Raw genomic sequence first — 18,077 nt, 5'->3', positions numbered from 1 at the left:
CCTTTCTCTAAGATGTTTTTCTTTAAATACTTTACTTGGACATCATGGTGTAAATTTTAACCAGACTTCTGGTTTTTGGGTGTGGTTTGGTACTTCTCTCTTTCTAAAATTCAATAGTTTCTCGAATTTAGTAACATCTTAATTATAACAGGAAAAGAATTGCCTTCTTTACAGAGGTATTTTGATGCAGGTAGTACTGAATGTTCTAAAGTTGGCTCTGTTGTTTCTATACGTGTCATCTAGTTTATTTTTTAAATGGTCATCTCCTTGGGAGATGGCAGGAACACAGAATATACAGACTAAACCAAAAAACCAGTATCAAAGTTAGTAACAATGTGAGCTGCACCAGTGCTATAGCCATACTCATAGAATCATAGAATGGTTTGGGTTGGAAAGGACCTTAAAGATCATCAAGTTCCAATCCTCCTGCCATGGGCAGGGACACCCTCCACTTGCCCAGGTTGCTCAAATCCTCATCCAGCCTGGCCTTGAACACCTCCAGGGATGGGCCAGCCACAGCTTCCGTGGGCAACCTGTTCCAGTGCCTCACCACCCTCACAGTGAAAAATTTCTTCCTAATGTCTAGTCTAAATCTACCCTCTTTCAGCTTATACCCATCACCCCTTGTCCTCTCACTACACTCCCTGATAAAGAGTGCCTCCCCATCTCTCCTTTAGGCCCCCTTCAGGTACTGGAAGGCTGCTATTAAGTCTCCTTGGAGCCTTCTCTTCTCCAGGCTGAACAACCCCAACTCTTTCAGCCTGTCCTCATAGGGGAGGTGCTCCAGCCCTCTGATTAATTTTGTGGCTCTCCTCTGGACTGGATAATTACATGTTGGTTGATGCAGACCTTACGAAGGCTGTATTTAGGCTGAAGTAAATTTTAGAATGGCTTATTGAAATAGTCTTTGTATCAAGGGGACAGTTATCCAAATCATTGTTAAAAAAATCTAACTCTAAATGAGGATAAACCTATGGAAGTTTATTAAAACAAACCAGTTTTTTCTATTCTTTAATAATGCTTTTCCAGTATTTCAAGTGTTTAAATCGTCACCTCCTGCTCTTTCAGTGTAGAGATTGGTGAAAGTGTGAGAGGAGAAGATGTGTATATCATCCAGAGTGGCTGTGGAGAAATAAATGACAACTTAATGGAACTGCTCATCATGATCAATGCTTGCAAGATTGCATCATCCTCCAGAGTGACTGCTGTAATTCCATGTTTTCCATATGCCAGGCAAGATAAGAAAGACAAGGTAGGTAAGAACTATGTGATTTTGGAAGGCTTTTTTTCGTCTTGTTTGCTTGAAATTGTTGGAGTTGAAACATATTTTAATAAACATTTTTTTGCTTTTTTTTTTCATCTTTTTTCGTAAAACGTTCAATTATATAATCTATAGGTGAATGAAGTGAGATGATTTTTTTTTTTAGTTCTATGTATGAAGGGAGTATACCCTTTCAAACATTTTAACTGCATGGAATTAAATCCTAAATTTGAAGTGCTGTAACCATTATGTAGGTGGGTCTTACCCTATGTGGTTAAACAGAGAGCCAAAGGGAAGGAACTGATTATATCTGCAATGCATAACAGTAATTAATAAAAATATTATTTTCTGCTGCAAGGCAGATTAAAAAAGTCTATATTTGTAATACTTGTTTTTATTGATGCAGACCAAAAATTGTATTGAAACCCCATAAATACTTTTCAGATCTTAGTGCCCTTTTCTTGATTTTGGTCTGCTGTAACTGATGAATATACCACCAGTTCAGCCAAGTTGGTAACACAGTACCAAACTCTGTGTCAAGTGAGTTTGGTTTTAAAAAATACAGAACTAAACTTTCCTATCTCTCCTATATATATGAAAAACCTCTGATTTGTCATGTGAATGTTACTTTTAACTAAACTCACTTGAAAAGATCTAATAAGAATAAATGTGGGTCTGGCTTTTAAAAGTGGATTGCAATGGTTGTCTTTTTGGAAAACTGCCCCTCTCCAATACTTCCCATAAATGGAGTGCCCACTCCCTTTCACTTTGGGCATCAAGCAAACCATCCTTAAAGTCTTCTGTTCTTTACATTCTTTATATTCTTTTATACAAAACATAACAGGACTGAGAAGTAATGCAGAAGCTAAAAATAACAGGAGATATAAAATATGTAACACTCAGCCTGTGATGTCTGAGAACAAAACTAAATACAGAGAAGTTATTTTCTAGTATACTCATTCTTTAAGTGCAGGCTCTCTAATGCCATACCAATATTATCAAGACTCACCTGTTATACTTCCAAAAACAGAATTCCGGAGTTAGATAGCAGCTCCCTATTCTTTGCCTACATCTTTTGGAACTTCATTTTTGCTGCGTTTTGTATTGAATCATGCTCTCCCTCAATCAGGAGAGCTGAAATACTTGCTTTTATCAAAAGACCTTGAAAGGGAAGCAATAAACATTCTGTTGAAAGGAAAGGAAAGCATCTCACTACATTTTGATTTCCACATTCATATTAGAAAATTCTGCTGGACCATCCTGTAAGTTCTTGATGTGGGAAAAGGATGAGTATGTCCCAAATTTTCCATGAGTCTAGTTTATGCCTTGTCAAGGATACTCAAAATCCATGTGTCAGACTTCCAAGAAACACTTAAAACCCATAGTGTGGTGGCCTAGCATGCCATCCAGGAGCATTTTGTCTTTTGGAAATGCCATCTGAAGATGGATAGTCTAGGAAAGTGATTTTGCTTAAGAGCTTAACAGAGATTTTGAGCATTGTTCCAAACTGTTCTCTGGGTGTCACTGAGTTCTCCTGCAATTCTAGGCAAGCGATTTCTTTTTTTTTTTTTTTTTTTCGCCCTCTCAGTTTTGCAATTGAGAAAATGTTTGCCCTCTTTGGAAGTTAACCTTGGTAGTTGACCTCCATGTTGCAAAATAAGCTATAATGTAGCTGTCAACATTGGGCAGCTTATTGACAGGGAGATCTCTCCTCCTGCTGTTGGATTGCATCACATCATTTGGTCTTTGTCCCATGTTGCATGCACAAGCTTTGTATGCTGCCTGAAGTGTCAGTAAAGTTCCAGCCATTTTCTTCCAATGGTTATATACAGTTTTGTTTTTTTTCTCTCTGGGGAAAGATATTGCTATAATTCACTCGACTACGAACTGAAGCAGTATAATCTTCACTAGCTGGGTTGTGTTTTCTGGTTTGAATTTAAGTTGTTGACTTTAATCCATAAAGTACTAAATAGACTTAGTCCTTGCTGCTTGAAATAACCCTGTATTCTTCATGCCACTATTGCAGTTGTGATTGTTGAGAACAATGAAAGTGCTCTTGATTTATTTATTTAAGAAAAGGGCCTTGCAGTAAAAAAACATATTCTGAACAAGGCCTGTGTAATCTACTCTGGAAATTTTAGCTTTAAACCTTGACTAGCTTGAAGTGAGAAACAGAGGTTTTTTGTTTGTTGTTTTTTTTTTTTTTTTAAAAGGGGCTTGCTGAGAATTGTAGAAAAGTTGGTAGATTAATTTAGATGCAATCAAGCACTGCCATAAACTAGGATACTTTTGGCATACAAGCTAGCTAATTTAAAATTAGCTCAGGTGTATCTGTGCTTTGGCCATAGTTGTGTTTATGCATCCTCTAATTACGTTGACCTTCCAAGCTGTGGACAGGACACCTTTATGTAGGATGCTTCAGAGATGCCTTTGAGATAAGTTAGAAGTAGGGTGACGGGTGAGTTTGGTGTTCTACAGCTCATGTAACTTTGTTTTTTTGATTTGTAGAAGGGGTCCGTGGAGCGTTGGGTAGGTATCCTTTTTTTTTTTTTTTTTTTTAATCTAACGCTATGCATTTCCATTAATATGGCCTTAAAGGGTGAAACGTACTGGGTTACATTATGTATAACTGGGAACATTTTCAGTTTCACTTCTTGATTTCAGTTGTGTTTCACCTAGGCCATGAGAGTAATCCTATGGAATAATTTGCTACTAGAAAATTCCAAGCTTCTAGCTAAAAATTTGTCTGGATGTTCAAGATAATGGCTGTCAGCTTCTGAAGCCTCAAAGCATATCTCATTTTTGAAACGATAAATTTAGGTAATACATTAGTGAACATTCAGTATCCATACACTTCACAACTGGCTTTATTGAAAGTGAAAGTTCCAGTTATAAATCTTTGGGGTTTCTTGGATTTTTTCATTTTTTGTTCACTATGCATGTGATTCATTTTGAGCAAGACAATGTAATAAGATGCTTAAAGGCAACAGAGCTTTAATCTTGGTGGACAACTTTTACCTTCAGTTATGTATCCTTTGCATAGTTACTCTTATGAGGTTGCTCATCTTAACTTTGTGGATTTTAAGAATTGTGAACGAATTTGTAATGCATCACAAAGGAAGAAATAATTTATATAACTTAACATATATAACATAAGCGGGGAATTTGCTTAAGAACTAAAAACTCATTGATTATTTTACAATTTAATTTCTGTGCATAATGTAATGTTGCATTTCACACTAATAATTCTGAAACTAATCTCAAATTGTGTCAAAGAATGGAATGATGAATACTGTGCATCTGTGTTCTTGCCTCTCTGATCAGAAGCAAATTTTACAAACTCCAAGATAAAGAAAATCTTGAGTTCTCATCTACCTTTTTCATCCAAGTTTCTGAATAGTGAGGCCAGGTTATCTGAGGTTCCCATGAATATACTTCCTTTGATTTTAAAACAATCTTCAATTTGGATCATATTGTAGCACAAAACTTATTTTCTATGCAAGCAATCAAATCTTAAATCCTTTTGAACACATAAAGTGTTTTCTTTTAATGCACAATTTTGTGTAAAGGAAACTGTCAGATAGCTGCAAACTTCATTTGTCTTAATCTCCTGCTAGCCCATTCTTGAGAAACAAGTATTGGTGTCTGGCTATCTTTCCTTCCAAGACACTCTGTCCAGCAACATGTAGGCAATCTGTCATGTGTGCATGTCTGCTAAAACAAGTTACCTAGTGGTAAAACCTTCAAGTTCTTCCTTCTGGGAGGGCAGCCTGCAAGGCCAGCAGCTGAAAGAAGTACCAACTGGTAATGTATACATTAGTATTTGATGCAGGAAAGTATTTTGGTTTGGGGTTTTTTTTTTGTGATGGTGGTACTCATATTTATACGTGAGACAAGCTAAGTGATATTCGCATTGAACAGAAGTGGAAAATAAAGCAAAATCCATTATGCTAGATGGAGTGGAAATAGATAACCACATTCTGGGAAGAATGTAATTTGCCTTTAGCAGCTAGCCTGAACTAGTTACTTGTTTCTACCAGAGGGGTGGTCCTGGTTTGCCATCATCTTTTCCCTTCTCTTCCATTTGAGCTGCTTTATCTGGCTGCTGTGGGTTCAGACAAGTCCTGGTGTGCAGCACAAGGAAGTGGTGCAAGTGTATAGCCTGAGAAGAAGGGATGGGACAAGCAGGGGAGCAAACCTCTGATTTCAGCATCAGCTGTTAGTCCGGCTTAGCTGTAGCATCAAACCAGATCTTTGCAAAGAGCTGATAGAACATTGAGTAGAAAGTCAATCTTTGTTTTATTAGACGTTGCCAGAGATTTGAGAATATTTTGAAGCCCAGCTTAAAATTGTCAGTTTGTACTGCTAAGATAAGCTGAAGGGATCAGGAATGTGAATGGCACGAACCAAAACTTTAGTATTAATAACAGAAATATCCACAAAGATTTGGCCAACTTGGACCTTGCAGAACTGAACTTAAATGAGGAGCATCATAGTCCTCAGTAACTGGAAAATCGTCTGTGCTGAAGTGCTAATGATAGCAAGCTCTTATGGAAGCTATATGCATCTGAATTGCAGAAATCTAGGGAAGTGCTGTTACATATATCTTCTGTGTACTTCACACAGACCAAATGGTGGTGATGTTCTGTGAAACACAAAACCTGAAAGGGATGGTTTTCAAAATGAAGAATTTATCTAATGATGATGATGATAAACTTGATCCAGCCATAAGAAAGACTGCAATATCACAGTTTCTTTTCTGGAAGTATGTTGGCAGTTTGCAGGTTAAAACAGAGAAATTACAAGTTTCTACCCAAATCACCAGAAGTTTTGAGGAAAATACTGGCTGTTTGATAAGACAGAGACAGTAAAGCATCCAGGTTAAACTGGCAGTGGTTCAACTTATTTTAGGTCATGCCTTTGAGCATCAGTGGAAGGAGATCAGAGATACTCTATAATTCTGTGTATGGGGTGGAGGGAGAGGGAGTTCCTAGGAGGCTAAATGAGGCTGTTTGATAAAGAGATGTAGCAGGAGATAATACTGTGCAAGCAAAAAACAGTCTGACAGTGAGATGAAAGTACTTGCCTTCATGTTAATGTTATTGCAGGCTATTAGTCTTATTTTAAAATTGGCAAAAAAAAAGAAAAAAAAACAGGAAGTTTTGTTTAGTATTTCTGTTACAGACAAAGCTGTCTAGGGCAACATAACTTTGTTCAGAGTTTAAAAAATTCTGAAAAAACTTTGGAGTTGCTAAAAAAAAAAAGTGAGGCATTCACCAGTTATGATTTTACATCTTCTCTTTTTTATGTTGCTGTTTGTTCTGCATCCTTGTCGCTTTTAAAAAGCTCTTGACATTGGCATTAACTTTACTAATTAGATTTTTGCTCTGTTGTTCTTTCCACTTCTCTGGTTTTTTTCGCACCCCGTCCCTTTTGGGAATTATAGACTCCTAATTGCATCCAACAATTAAGCCTAAATTATCAAAAAAGAATAAATAAGCCAGGGTAGAAGACCTCTGCCAACATGGATCTGTTACAAGCTTTTCTGTATCATGAAGAAATGCTTGATAGCAACTTTGTTTAAAGCAGTGTTTTCAAAAGTTGGGTTCACTCTGCCTTCAGTCTTCATTTTTGACAATGTTTTTTAGAACAGGAGAGTTGCTTGAGAGTTGGATATTAATGTAGGGTAGTGGCTTAGAGAAATTCAGATTTTCTGTCTTTCTTCTACAGAAAAGCTAGCTGAAAGTTTTAAATAGAACAATTGGAAAACTATATCCCGGATTTTATCTGCTTGTTAGTCAGTCTAATTACTACAAAGTATTATTAGGCACACTGTGCTAACTGATGTAGATATTCCTAAATGTTTTGCTGAATTTCAAAACAGTAGTAGCAAGATCAGCTATTGACAGGCTACTGTGGAGCTCTCCATATCTAGATTCCAGATATTCTAAAGGAAAAAATCAATAAAGTAGCTAATTTTCTGACTCCTTGCATCTAGTTGAAATATTTTTAAAATTTAAATGTTTGTGCTTTTTTCCTCAGAGTCGTGCTCCAATCTCTGCAAAACTTGTTGCCAATATGCTGTCAGTTGCAGGGGCTGACCACATTATCACCATGGACCTGCATGCTTCTCAGATCCAGGTAACAGTTCTTACTAACTGTGGCTAGGGGCTCTACTGAATGAATCTGAAAGGCCAATATTAATTCTCTGGGGTTTTTTTCATTGTTTTGAAAGGCTACATACAGAAGTGTAATTCTCAGGGTTCAGCAAAAGTCTCCCTACCCATTTCTAATTAAATTCCCTTTTTGAAAGAGACCAGCCTTGATTTTATGGAGTGGTTTTGCAGGCACTTTGAACACTTGTGCATTGGAATCTTCAGTGGAATTTGCTCAGTCTAGTGCAAGAGCTCCCAGAACATAAAAGATACTAGTTTGGGGCAAGTTCAGAGATTATAGTATTGCCCTAGATAGAGTTTTGTTGTTACAGCCAAGAGAACAACTTCTCTTAAGAGAAGTGGAGATGGAGGCTGGCAACCCTTAGCTGGCTTACTGCTGAATCCAGCAAATCACAAAACTCTTTCCTCAGACACAGAGCAGACATCGTTTGTCATTTTCATGTGTACCTCTTTTCAAGATACCTTGGCTTTTTTTAGAAAATACCTTCTTTTCTAGTTCTGGTAATCTGTTTAATCAGAATTTCCCATTATGCTAGATGGCTGTCATACAAATAAAAAGCAGTTTCATTTGTGGTCTAACACAGATTTATGGTCATTACAACTTGCACAAAAAAATAATCTATTTCTGCTTCTGAAGTAATACTAATTTGAATCTTCCCCCTACTGAAATACTACTGTTCATGTCAAGCAGTTAAAATTTATAGAAGCAATTTATGGAAGTTGAGCATTACTCACTGGATTTTTTGAGAGCTCTTCACAAGCATGAATTTACTTGAGTGTCTGAAAGTTATCTCCTTTTCAGATTTTTATATCATTTGAGAACAGCTGTTCTTTATTTCACTACTCTTGGGTGAGATTTTTAGAGACTTTAATATTTGTCTGACTTCTACAGCATTTGATAGTAATAGCAGAGGGCAGAATTAGGCTAGCGTAAAATACTACTTAAAGTTCTAACATACATGAAAAGCAAAGGCTTGATTCTTTCCCTGTGTGTTCGTTCCAGGTAAGACATAAACATATATTAATGAAAGTCTTTTTCTCTTTTGGGCTAGGGTTTTTTTGATATTCCAGTAGATAACCTGTATGCAGAACCTGCAGTGCTGCAGTGGATTAAAGAGAACATTGCGGAGTGGAGAAACTGTATCATAGTCTCACCTGATGCAGGTGGTGCAAAAAGGTACTTTATAAGCCTAAAACTAGTAGTGGTTAATTAACTAGCTTGTCTAGTCTTTTTTCCTCTGTGAATTGTGCAAGATATGGGCTACATCACTGTTGAATCCAACTGCATTGTAAAAACAGAATAACTGGTTCTTTCAGTGTTGTTCATGCTTGAAAACATCCAGAAGCTTTCTATACTCTAAAGAAAATCTTTTTCTCTCTCCCTGGTTATGGCCTCATTAGCTGAATCCCTCCGCAGGAGGGAAGAGATTTTTCCTGCTGCTTGCTTGCTTTAATCCAGTTGCTGCACCTCTTCCTGCTTCACTCTGGAATTGCCTAAGTTTTCCTTCTCTGTCAATGCATATGGCCTATCCCCACTGTACCTGCTGGCATTTAGGTAAGAGCTTTCTTGAGTTGTGTTTCTTTTTTCTTTATGTTGTTGCAATCCAGCTATAAACCTATGGACTCCACGTTGTGCACTGTAAATACTAGAAAAAGGGAGTGAGGTTTTGTTTTGAGTGGCAAAAGGTGAAAATAGAAAAGTTAGTTCATTGGAGTGTTTCTTCATTCACTCATTCAGCAGACTATCTTTCATTTGCTATCTATTGAGTATAAGTTAATGCAAAAGCTCAGAAGCATGCCAGGTAGTGAGGTGATAAAGCATGCCATTGAGGCAAAATGCTTATTCTCAAGTTTTATTGGTCACGCTGCTGCTGCAAAACTCAATAGGAACAAAGACAAATGAAGTAAGAATCCTGTAAGCCCATAGTAATTTAAAGGTTTGGAATGAAGTATGGGAAGAAATGGGAAAGACTGTCATAATGTGATTTTATTTGAAAACCTTGGGTCTACTGTGAGTGTTCACATTCTAATAATTAATAGGGAAATAAGACTGATTAGAACTCCATAGTTATTCTTGTTTAGATTAATAAAGTTAAATATGTGAAGAATATAAACTATAGAAAGCATTCAAAAATTCAGATGACTCAATCAATTAAATTCTTTGTTCGTTCCTATCTGAATACTGTTGTTTTCACTGTTTTTGTTTGGTTTTTTTAAACAAATACAGCCTTTGCTTAGAATTCAACTCAGACTGCATTTTTTCCCCCAGCAAGGATTTGTATATTATCAAGTTGATCATAAGAGTTTATTTTTTGAGGACCACTTTCACTGTATTTAACACAGTCTGTCTTTGCTACCTTTCTGTTGTAATGCAACCAAGCAGTTGCTGGTGAAGTAGAGGAAGATGTTGCTTTCAATAAATTCTTCTTCTCCTTCACCTCCAGTAATGTAATGTAAACAAAATGGTTTGCAATTTCCATTTAAAACATGTAGACCTTCAAAATAATAGTTGGGTTAATGAAAAGTGAATAGAATGTGAAGAAAGTTTGTCTTTAATGCTTACAGGTTGCACTAGTGTAAAATATCTGAATCTTTTGTTTCTTACCATTTGGAACTCGATGATCTTTAAGGTCCTTTCCAATCCAAACCATTCTATGATTCTGTGATTTCCTTGGGTTTTTTTCCCAGCTTATTATATTTTTGTGATTGAAATAAGGCATGCAAATTCTATTGATATCTTAATGGTTCTGAGGTATTGAGACTTCCTATGAAATTACACTGTTGTTCACAAAAAATGCCAAAACATATGGGTTTTTTGTTTATGACCCAGTTGTTGAAATGCACTAACTAACGAGTCCTTCATATTTAAGTGGTAAATAAATGAAACTGTATTCTCTATTAACTGTGCATGTTAACCTTTTTAATTACATTCTAAAAAGACAGGCTACAAGGTTGTACCAGCATAGAAAAAGCATAGTATGTTTATTCTTGTGTCTTTATACCTATCAGCTCTGGTATATTAAAAAACTTGAAAAAAGCAATCAGAAGTCTTCAACAAATTAAGTTTGTTATTGGAAGTTTGTCTCACCACCAGAGGTCACCCTGAATAGTTTTGAAAGATCTTTGCCAAACAGATGTGTTGCTAAGGGACTTGCTAATGAAGTAAGCTACTTGATTACTAGTCAAGTAGTCCTAAAAGAATTTTTAATCACTGTTAACTTACTCGTTTGGTTTTTTCCATTGGTTTGGTTTCACATTCCTGCAATGGTGTTTTCAGTAAAGTGCATGGTGCTGTAGGCTTAGAATTGAGGCTACTTCTACTTTAAATTATCTAGTGTGACTAGGTATTGCAGCAGCTTAATGAAAGCTTGTGAATAGCTGAAATGTTTTCGAAGTCAGGCACTTAATGACAGAAAACCAAAGTGAATTCAATTAAAAAATCAATTTCTGGAGTGTAGTGTAAGACTCTCTGGTTGTATTTATTAGCAGTGCATTTAAGATTATTTTTAACCTGTCTCATTACTTGCACAAGTTAGTGCTGCAGTAATTTGAAAGCCAGGAAACATAAAGACTGTGTTTTAAGACAAATATACATGGATGCCTCTGTTCTCTTTTTTTTTTTTTTTTTTTTATAATTCTCTAAATGTGTATTTCTTTAGGGTTACTTCAATTGCTGACAGACTGAATGTGGAATTTGCTCTCATTCATAAGGAAAGAAAGAAGGCAAATGAAGTGGACAGAATGGTCTTGGTTGGTGATGTAAAAGACAGAGTAGCAATTCTTGTCGATGATATGGCTGACACATGTGGCACAATATGTCATGCAGCAGAAAAGTAAGTATTATGAACTGGGCCGCTGTCTCACTGCACTTTAACCTGTAGATAGCAAATAGACACAGTTGCTGTGTTCTGCATGCTTATAACCCAACCTGACCTCTGTAGCATGAAGTCATTCTGATCCTTGAGTCTATAGGTCACAGTCCTGTGATCAAGCTGTGTCCTTCTTTAGAATGTGGAATGGAGAAAATATTTACAGGAATACATAATCTGTATTTAGAAAGAAGACAGAATAAAGAAAAAGTCATAGAACTTGGAAGGGATTAGGGCCATCTCGTGTGTTTTTCCATTCCAAGGCAGAAACGACAGATAAATTATTCTCTTCTTAAACCTCATTATTGAGTCTGTCCACTCTCCTTAGGCAATCTTTCACAAAGCTTTGCTGGATTCAACACTGGAAAGTTTTTTTTTTTTTCCATGGTGCTCAATGCATGTTTAATATTAATCTGTAATGTACGTATTCATTATAAAAGTACTTTTCCATTTCATCTAGGGAGGTGAGAATAAGTTTTCCTGTCTTTTGTCTGGACGTTAGTTGCAAGAGTGTTCTCATTCCACTCTAGACTAAGTAACTTCAGTTTGTTCAGTCTTTCCACGTGGTTTCTAGACTTCTGCTCTGTTCCTGATGCCCCCTCAGTTCTTTCCAGTTGGTCCACTTCTTAAAGTGGAGCATGTGAATGTAGACCCACTATCTTAAGTGAGGCACTAGCAGTGCTAAGTAGATGGGATTACTTTATGATTTTCCACTTGGCTTTATGCTGGTACATTTCAGGGTGGTAGTAGTAGGATTTTTTCCACAGAAGCTGATATTATTGACCACACTGAACTTTAGTAATGTCTGTAGCCTTTAAAAAAATTGCTGATCCTTGAAATGATTCATTCTTCCTATTGCTGTATCTTCACAACTCAATGTATATGGCAGTAACTCTTAGCTTCAAAATCATCTTGACAAATTGGAGAAATGGACTGAAATTCATTAAGAATTAATGTGAGGTATTACAGTTGAGCAATACTAGACTAAAGTGCTCCTGCCCTTTATGAGTTGGCAGCTCACATCCAAATATATGCTACCAACTTTGGTTTGCAAGGTCAAACGCTGCAATCTAAATTTGGCCAGAGTCCTGAGGTTTTAAATCTTCTGTTGTGGTTTAGGCCCAGCTGGCAAGTAAACACCACACAGCCACTTGCTCAGTTCTCCTCCCACCATGGGATGGGAAGAGGAATTGAGAGAACAAAAGGTAAAACCTCATGGGCGGAGGCAAGGAGAGGGAGGGATCGCTCATCTCTTTTGGTCATGGGCAAAAAACAGGCTCAAGAGAAAAACAAAACAATTTAACTTGTTACCAGTCAAAAATAGAGTAGGATAATGAGAAAAAAGAACCACATTGTAAAAAATACATGTTCCCCCACCCCTCCCTTCTTCCCGGGCTCAAAGACTTCACTCCCAATTTTCTCTATTTCTTCCCCTCTAGTGGCGCACTGGGATAGTGAATGGGGGTTGTGGTCAGTCCATCACACATTATCTCTGCCACTCCTTCCTCCTCAGGGGGAGGACTCCTCACAGTCTTCCCCTCCTCCAGCATGGGGTCCCTTCCATGGGAGACAGTCTTCCATGAACCTCTCCAATGTGAGTCCTTCCCACGGGCCACAGTTCTCCACTAACTGCTCTGGCATGGGTCCCTCCCACGGGGTCACAGCCTCCTTCAGGCATCCACCTGCTCTGGTGTGGGGGTCCTCCATGGGCTGCAGGTGTATCTCTGCCTCACCGTTACCCTCCAGGGCTGCAGGGGCACAGCTCCTGTCCTACCATGGGCTGCCGGAGAATCTCTGCTCTAGCACCTCCTCCCCCTCCTTTCTTCACTGACCTTGGTGTCTGTAGAGTTGTCTCTCTCACACCCCGCTCCTCTCTCCGCTGCTGGTTCTTTCACTGGCTCCTGAAAAGCTCCCATCTCTTGGGCCGGGGCTGCGGCTGGGGCAGGCCAGCTGGGTCCCACCCAGGGCCAGGGCTGGGCCTGAGGCAGAGGCTGGCCAGGCTGTGCCCTGCCCAGGGCCATGCCACCCCCTCCATGCACTGTGCCCCCTTTTCAATACGTTATTCGCAGAGGCGCTGACTGGCTCGGCCTTAGCCAGAGGCAAGTGCAGCTTGGAGCCGGGCAAGCTTCCAGCAGCTTCTCACAGGAGCCATCTCTGTAGCCCCTCCCCTGCTACCAAAACCCAAAACATCTGCCATTCAAAGATCTTGTATTTTGGTATTGTTTACAGGAAAGCCCACCCCAATGATTGTAAATAGTGCATACTGGGAGTGGGAAAGAACTGCTGAGGAGCAAAGCCATGGGAGTGTTTTAAATTGATGTTGCTGAACATTTACTGTAGCAGTGCTACTCTTGGATGTAGCTGAAGCTGAAGTGAGTTAGGCATTACTGTTGGTGGTTTGAAGTAAAGATCATCCCATGAGTTTACAGTCTTTAGTTACAGGCTTGCTGCTTGCATCTAGATAAAAAGCATGTCAAATACCTGTGGTAAATGAATTTGTATGGTCTTGTGTTTCTTTTCACTTTCATGGAAATTTGATGGAATTTTGCAAAAAGATGTTGCGCAGTTGTTCGCTATCCACATACTAATCTGCATCAGACCTCAAAGCATGCTCTAGAGTCTGCACTTTTCAGATCAAAATCACAAATTGCTTAGCCAGTGATTTTTTTTTTTAATATATATACTCCTGTGCATAGAGGAAGATAATTCATGTCAAAAAGGAGGCCTTTATGTCTTTCCTGTTATGAAGGAAGCACTCTTTGATTTACCTGCATTAGATTTATATAGAGCAAATTCTAAAACCATCAGAAAACTTCAGTGTATCTGTAGTGTTCACTAAGAAAATATCATGTTCTTGGCATGAAGTAGTGCTTTTCGTTCATGCCAAATCTAGGCAAGATGTACTTTGTGCTTAATTAGACTTGCTCACCAAAATACCTTTTAGATCTCTTTTTTTATCTCAGCAACCGAGATGCATATCAGGCAGGTGAACTAAGAAATGTATTTTCAAATACAGCAGATCAGCTTGCTTAAATACAAACTTAAGTACACACTCACCCTGTTGTAGTGCATCCTCCTTGTAGGTTGCAGCTACTAAATGTAATGCTGAAAATGACCATAAAACTTTGATCCTGTTGAGTCATTCAAAGTGAGACTATGTTTCTGTGTTTTTGTCCCTTTTCCTATCTTACTGTGCTTTTGCTATGATCTGATAAAATATCACTCTACAGGGCCTCCGTTTGTAAGCCTAGAAAAGCAGCTAGGACATAGCTGAGCATCTGGAGGCAGAGAGGCCAGTAAAAACCAAGTTAAGAGATTCTGACTCATTCACAAGGAGTTCTAGTTCTTTGATTTGTACTCTTTTTTTTCCTCCATCATTTCACTGCATGCTTGGACCCACAACCTTGCACTAAGCTAGGCTTTTAATAATTGACATTTCTTCTGCCTCAGAAACTCTTTCCAAGCAAAATTGTTTGAATTGCAAATAAAAATAAAGGTGGACAATAATGGAGGTACAATAGAGTTGTGAATACTGCCCTCCAACCTGGTTCATTTTGCCTGATTAAGATAGAAAACTCCTACTGGAATTCAGTCGTATGTTGCGCTGATATGATCCAGTAGAGTGGCATTTTAGATTAGTATCATTGTTTCTGATAAGAACTTTTTTATTTAATTAGCAGTAATTTATTATTTTTGTGAGACTTATTTGTATAACCTGAAAATGTTTAAAATTCTCTGAATTATTTTATAGATATCTGTATCCTCCTGTAGCTTCCAGGAGGAATTTGTGTGTAAAATGTATTTTAAAGAGATTTGTATCTGGTTTCATCTGTAGCCATGTACGTGAACGTGCATTACAGCATACTTTTCCTTTGTGTTCTACAGGTTAGTATCTGCTGGAGCTACTAAAGTTTATGCCATTCTTACTCATGGCATCTTTTCTGGTCCAGCTATTTCTCGGATTAATAATGCATCATTTGAGGCTGTTGTGGTAACTAATACAATCCCCCAAGAAGAGAAAATGAAACACTGCCCAAAAATTCAGGTAGAGGGGTGTTTTTGTGTCTTCTGTTTAAATTCTGGATTTGTAGCATACTATTCACTGATGATGGAATTTTACCTTGAGATTAAAATAATATTCTAAAACACCTTGTGCAACTTTGTTGTTTGCAGAACATCTTGCTAAATCATGTCAAAGAACTGTTTTAAGGGGATTCAGGTAGTACAATAAAGTTTTACAACATATTTGGTATTTGTAACAGATTGAGTATGCCTGACTCTGAAAGAGTGGCAAACATAAAATTGGCTGGGTTTCTTGTTTGTTTGTTTGGTCAATATTAATCATACAATATTTGTGTGTAGGAACTTAACTTACATTATTGTGAATGCCACAGAAACCTTAGATGACTTCATTTTTTTTTTTGACAATACACTAATGAAAATGCTCGAGATAACAAAGACATATATTTATTTTCAAAAAACAAACTGTGAATACAAAGGTGACTTCTGTCAGTAGCTTTTACATGAGGTTGTTCTGGGAAGACACGTGTCCCTTTTGGAGTTATTCCTTAGTACAGAGTGGTGGAAATAATAAAATATTTTTTTGAATTCAACATTGAATTTTAAAAAGCTTAAAAGTCATTTGGTATTTATTGAAGCAAGGCAAGCACTTAAGAGGTGTACTTCCCTTAAACTGTATTTGTGTCAAGTGGACACAGCCATCTGATGGCTAGAATGGTTTCTTTTTGACAATATGCCATGTGCCAGAAGTCTTCATCAGTATGCCTGTGCAGCAATCTTATTCAATGCTTTCTTATTCACTTTTTGAGTTTGTACTTTGTATTAATGCAGTTCTTATGTATATGTTAAGTACCTAGTGCTTTAATGTTATTTTACTTCCTGAAAGAGGTAAGAGAGCACAATGGTAAATTGAATCATTTTTCTTATGTTTATAAATGATATAGTTTATTGTTCTTGACATTCCATAAAATTTTTATTTTTTCTTTTCTTTCAGTTTATTGACATTTCCATGATCCTGGCTGAGGCAATTCGAAGAACACACAATGGTGAATCTGTGTCTTACCTGTTCAGTCACGTCCCCTTGTAACTGCAGGAGGTTACATTGCATCTTTGCAAAGGTACCTTCAGCTGGCACTGTTGTTTTTAACAATGCATCTCAACCACAAGAAATTAGTATATTTGTACAATTCCAGAGCTTGTATGTTTAATTATTGTATTTGTCTTGTACCTACTATTTGTTCTTTGTAAATGGGCAATAAATCTCTGTCTTGCAGAAACTTTATGAATTCCCTTGAGAGTCTGGAAGTCTTGCGCGTTGCAGAAGTTCTCTTTTATGTTCCCATCCTCACTCTCTGCTAAACTGCTGCTTCAGCTGCATTTTTCTGTACAGAACTACAAACTGTTCCTAGAACTTAATGGGATGTATGCATGTAAAATCATTTTCTGTGTTAAGCTAAATGCTGCAGGCTTGGGTGTCTTGTATCTTTTCATCTGTCAGGCAAGCAGCTGCTGGTTTTTGTTTTGTTATGGGTAACTACCATGCATAGTATTTTGTAAGCCCTAACAGAATGTAAACTTCATGTTAATTTTGAGGAACTGTTGACACATCTATAGTATTAACTGTGTTTTATACACTTTATGTTCTTTTTCCCACAAGATATATGTGTCTGCTGTTTTCTTTTTTGTAAAGTGCCCATTACATTAAATCGTTTGCTTAACATCTATTCTGGGCAGTTACTGTCTTCAGTTGTAAGATTAACGTTTCAGTATTCCCAGGATGATTCATTTCATGTGTTTCAATAATAAGACCAAACTTTAATCATGAGCAGTTTGTTTTAAATTTCATAGTTTCATGTTTTCATAGTTTTTGACATTCCTTGAGTGTGATTATATGAATAATTTTATAGCAGTTTTCCTGTTAATATTGTAAAGCTTCCCTATGCAAAGTCCAAACAGCAAATTTAAAAAAAACTTGTATTTATACAAGCTGGTCACTACCCATATTTACTTGATTAAAAAGCATCTGAAAATACTTTGGGGGTTTTTTTTGTTTTCAAACTGCACAGTCAATAGAGCTTGAGGTTTCTATTACAAAGTACCACAGTACTTTACTGCGCAGCAAGTGAACTATGGTAGACTAACTAGTCTTGAATACTTTAACATTAGAGAATTAAAATAATTATGAAAACAGTTTTGCCTCTTGTATGTTGAGAAAGCTTATGGTTAAGTACTGGTAATGCAGCCAGTAATGGATTCTGGGGGATAAAAAACAAATCTAATAAATTTTAGGTCTTTGAATCCTTCTATGGAGTGTTTTCAGTCTTTCTGCTAGAAAGGAAAAGTTTGTGTGTATTAAGATAGCGTTCCTGCACCTAGATAATGGGAAAACTCAGTTCTCTACCTGAAATTGCAATTGTTAATTACAAGAGCATTTGACATGCTTGAGAGATGCTTCTTTACTGTGGAGCTGCATAAAAAGTAGCCTTATTTCATCCTATCTTGCTTATTCTGGGATATATTTATAATGATACAATGTTGTATTATAAAATGGATTTTTCCATTACATTTAAGACAGTCTTCAAACAGACTCTTACTTTGGTTTCTCTGAAAATATATCTGGTTAGTCTTTATAATTTTTTTCCAGTAATTTTCTGTTTCTTCTGTGAGTTTCTTTTTCCTGTATGAAAATGAGTAAAACTTAATTTCAGCTGTACTGCTTTCAATGATTAATACAGAAATGGAGTATATAAG

The 18,077-nt window shown here is 37.2% G+C and overlaps 1 protein-coding gene across 4 annotated transcripts; it reads left to right on the top strand.

Moving 5' to 3' along the window:
• Positions 1-308: 308 nt before the first annotated feature.
• LOC104460188 (ribose-phosphate pyrophosphokinase 2) lies at positions 309-16,603 on the top strand. Of its 4 annotated transcripts, XM_010077876.1 has the most exons (8): positions 309-323; positions 1,076-1,252; positions 3,770-3,790; positions 7,304-7,402; positions 8,490-8,614; positions 11,097-11,270; positions 15,192-15,351; positions 16,321-16,603. In XM_010077876.1, exons 2-8 carry the CDS (start codon positions 1,148-1,150, stop codon positions 16,411-16,413), a joined length of 777 nt encoding a protein of 258 aa, XP_010076178.1. In that variant the 5' UTR covers positions 309-323; positions 1,076-1,147; the 3' UTR covers positions 16,414-16,603. The 4 variants fall into 4 exon arrangements, with proteins under 4 accessions (XP_010076178.1, XP_010076174.1, XP_010076175.1 ...); XM_010077872.1 differs by lacking the exon at positions 309-323 and having other exon boundaries at positions 1,072-1,252; XM_010077873.1 differs by lacking the exon at positions 309-323 and having other exon boundaries at positions 1,218-1,256.
• The last annotated feature ends 1,474 nt before the right edge of the window (positions 16,604-18,077 follow it).

This window comes from Pterocles gutturalis, unplaced genomic scaffold (assembly GCF_000699245.1).
Source record: "Pterocles gutturalis isolate BGI_N339 unplaced genomic scaffold, ASM69924v1 scaffold16268, whole genome shotgun sequence".
NCBI classification, from domain to species: domain Eukaryota; kingdom Metazoa; phylum Chordata; class Aves; order Pterocliformes; family Pteroclidae; genus Pterocles; species Pterocles gutturalis.
Note: the sequence above shows the minus strand (reverse complement) of the source record. Positions and strands in the feature narration are given on the sequence as shown.

Excerpts from the sequence above, each read along its gene's own strand:
- LOC104460188 (XM_010077876.1), top strand. The coding sequence starts at position 1,148 with ATGGAACTGCTCATCATGATCAATGCTTGCAAGATTGCATCATCCTCC. Across the intron at positions 7,403-8,489 it reads TGCATGCTTCTCAGATCCAG|GGTTTTTTTGATATTCCAGT; the intron begins GTAACAGTTCTT and ends CTTTTGGGCTAG. Across the intron at positions 11,271-15,191 it reads ATATGTCATGCAGCAGAAAA|GTTAGTATCTGCTGGAGCTA; the intron begins GTAAGTATTATG and ends TGTGTTCTACAG.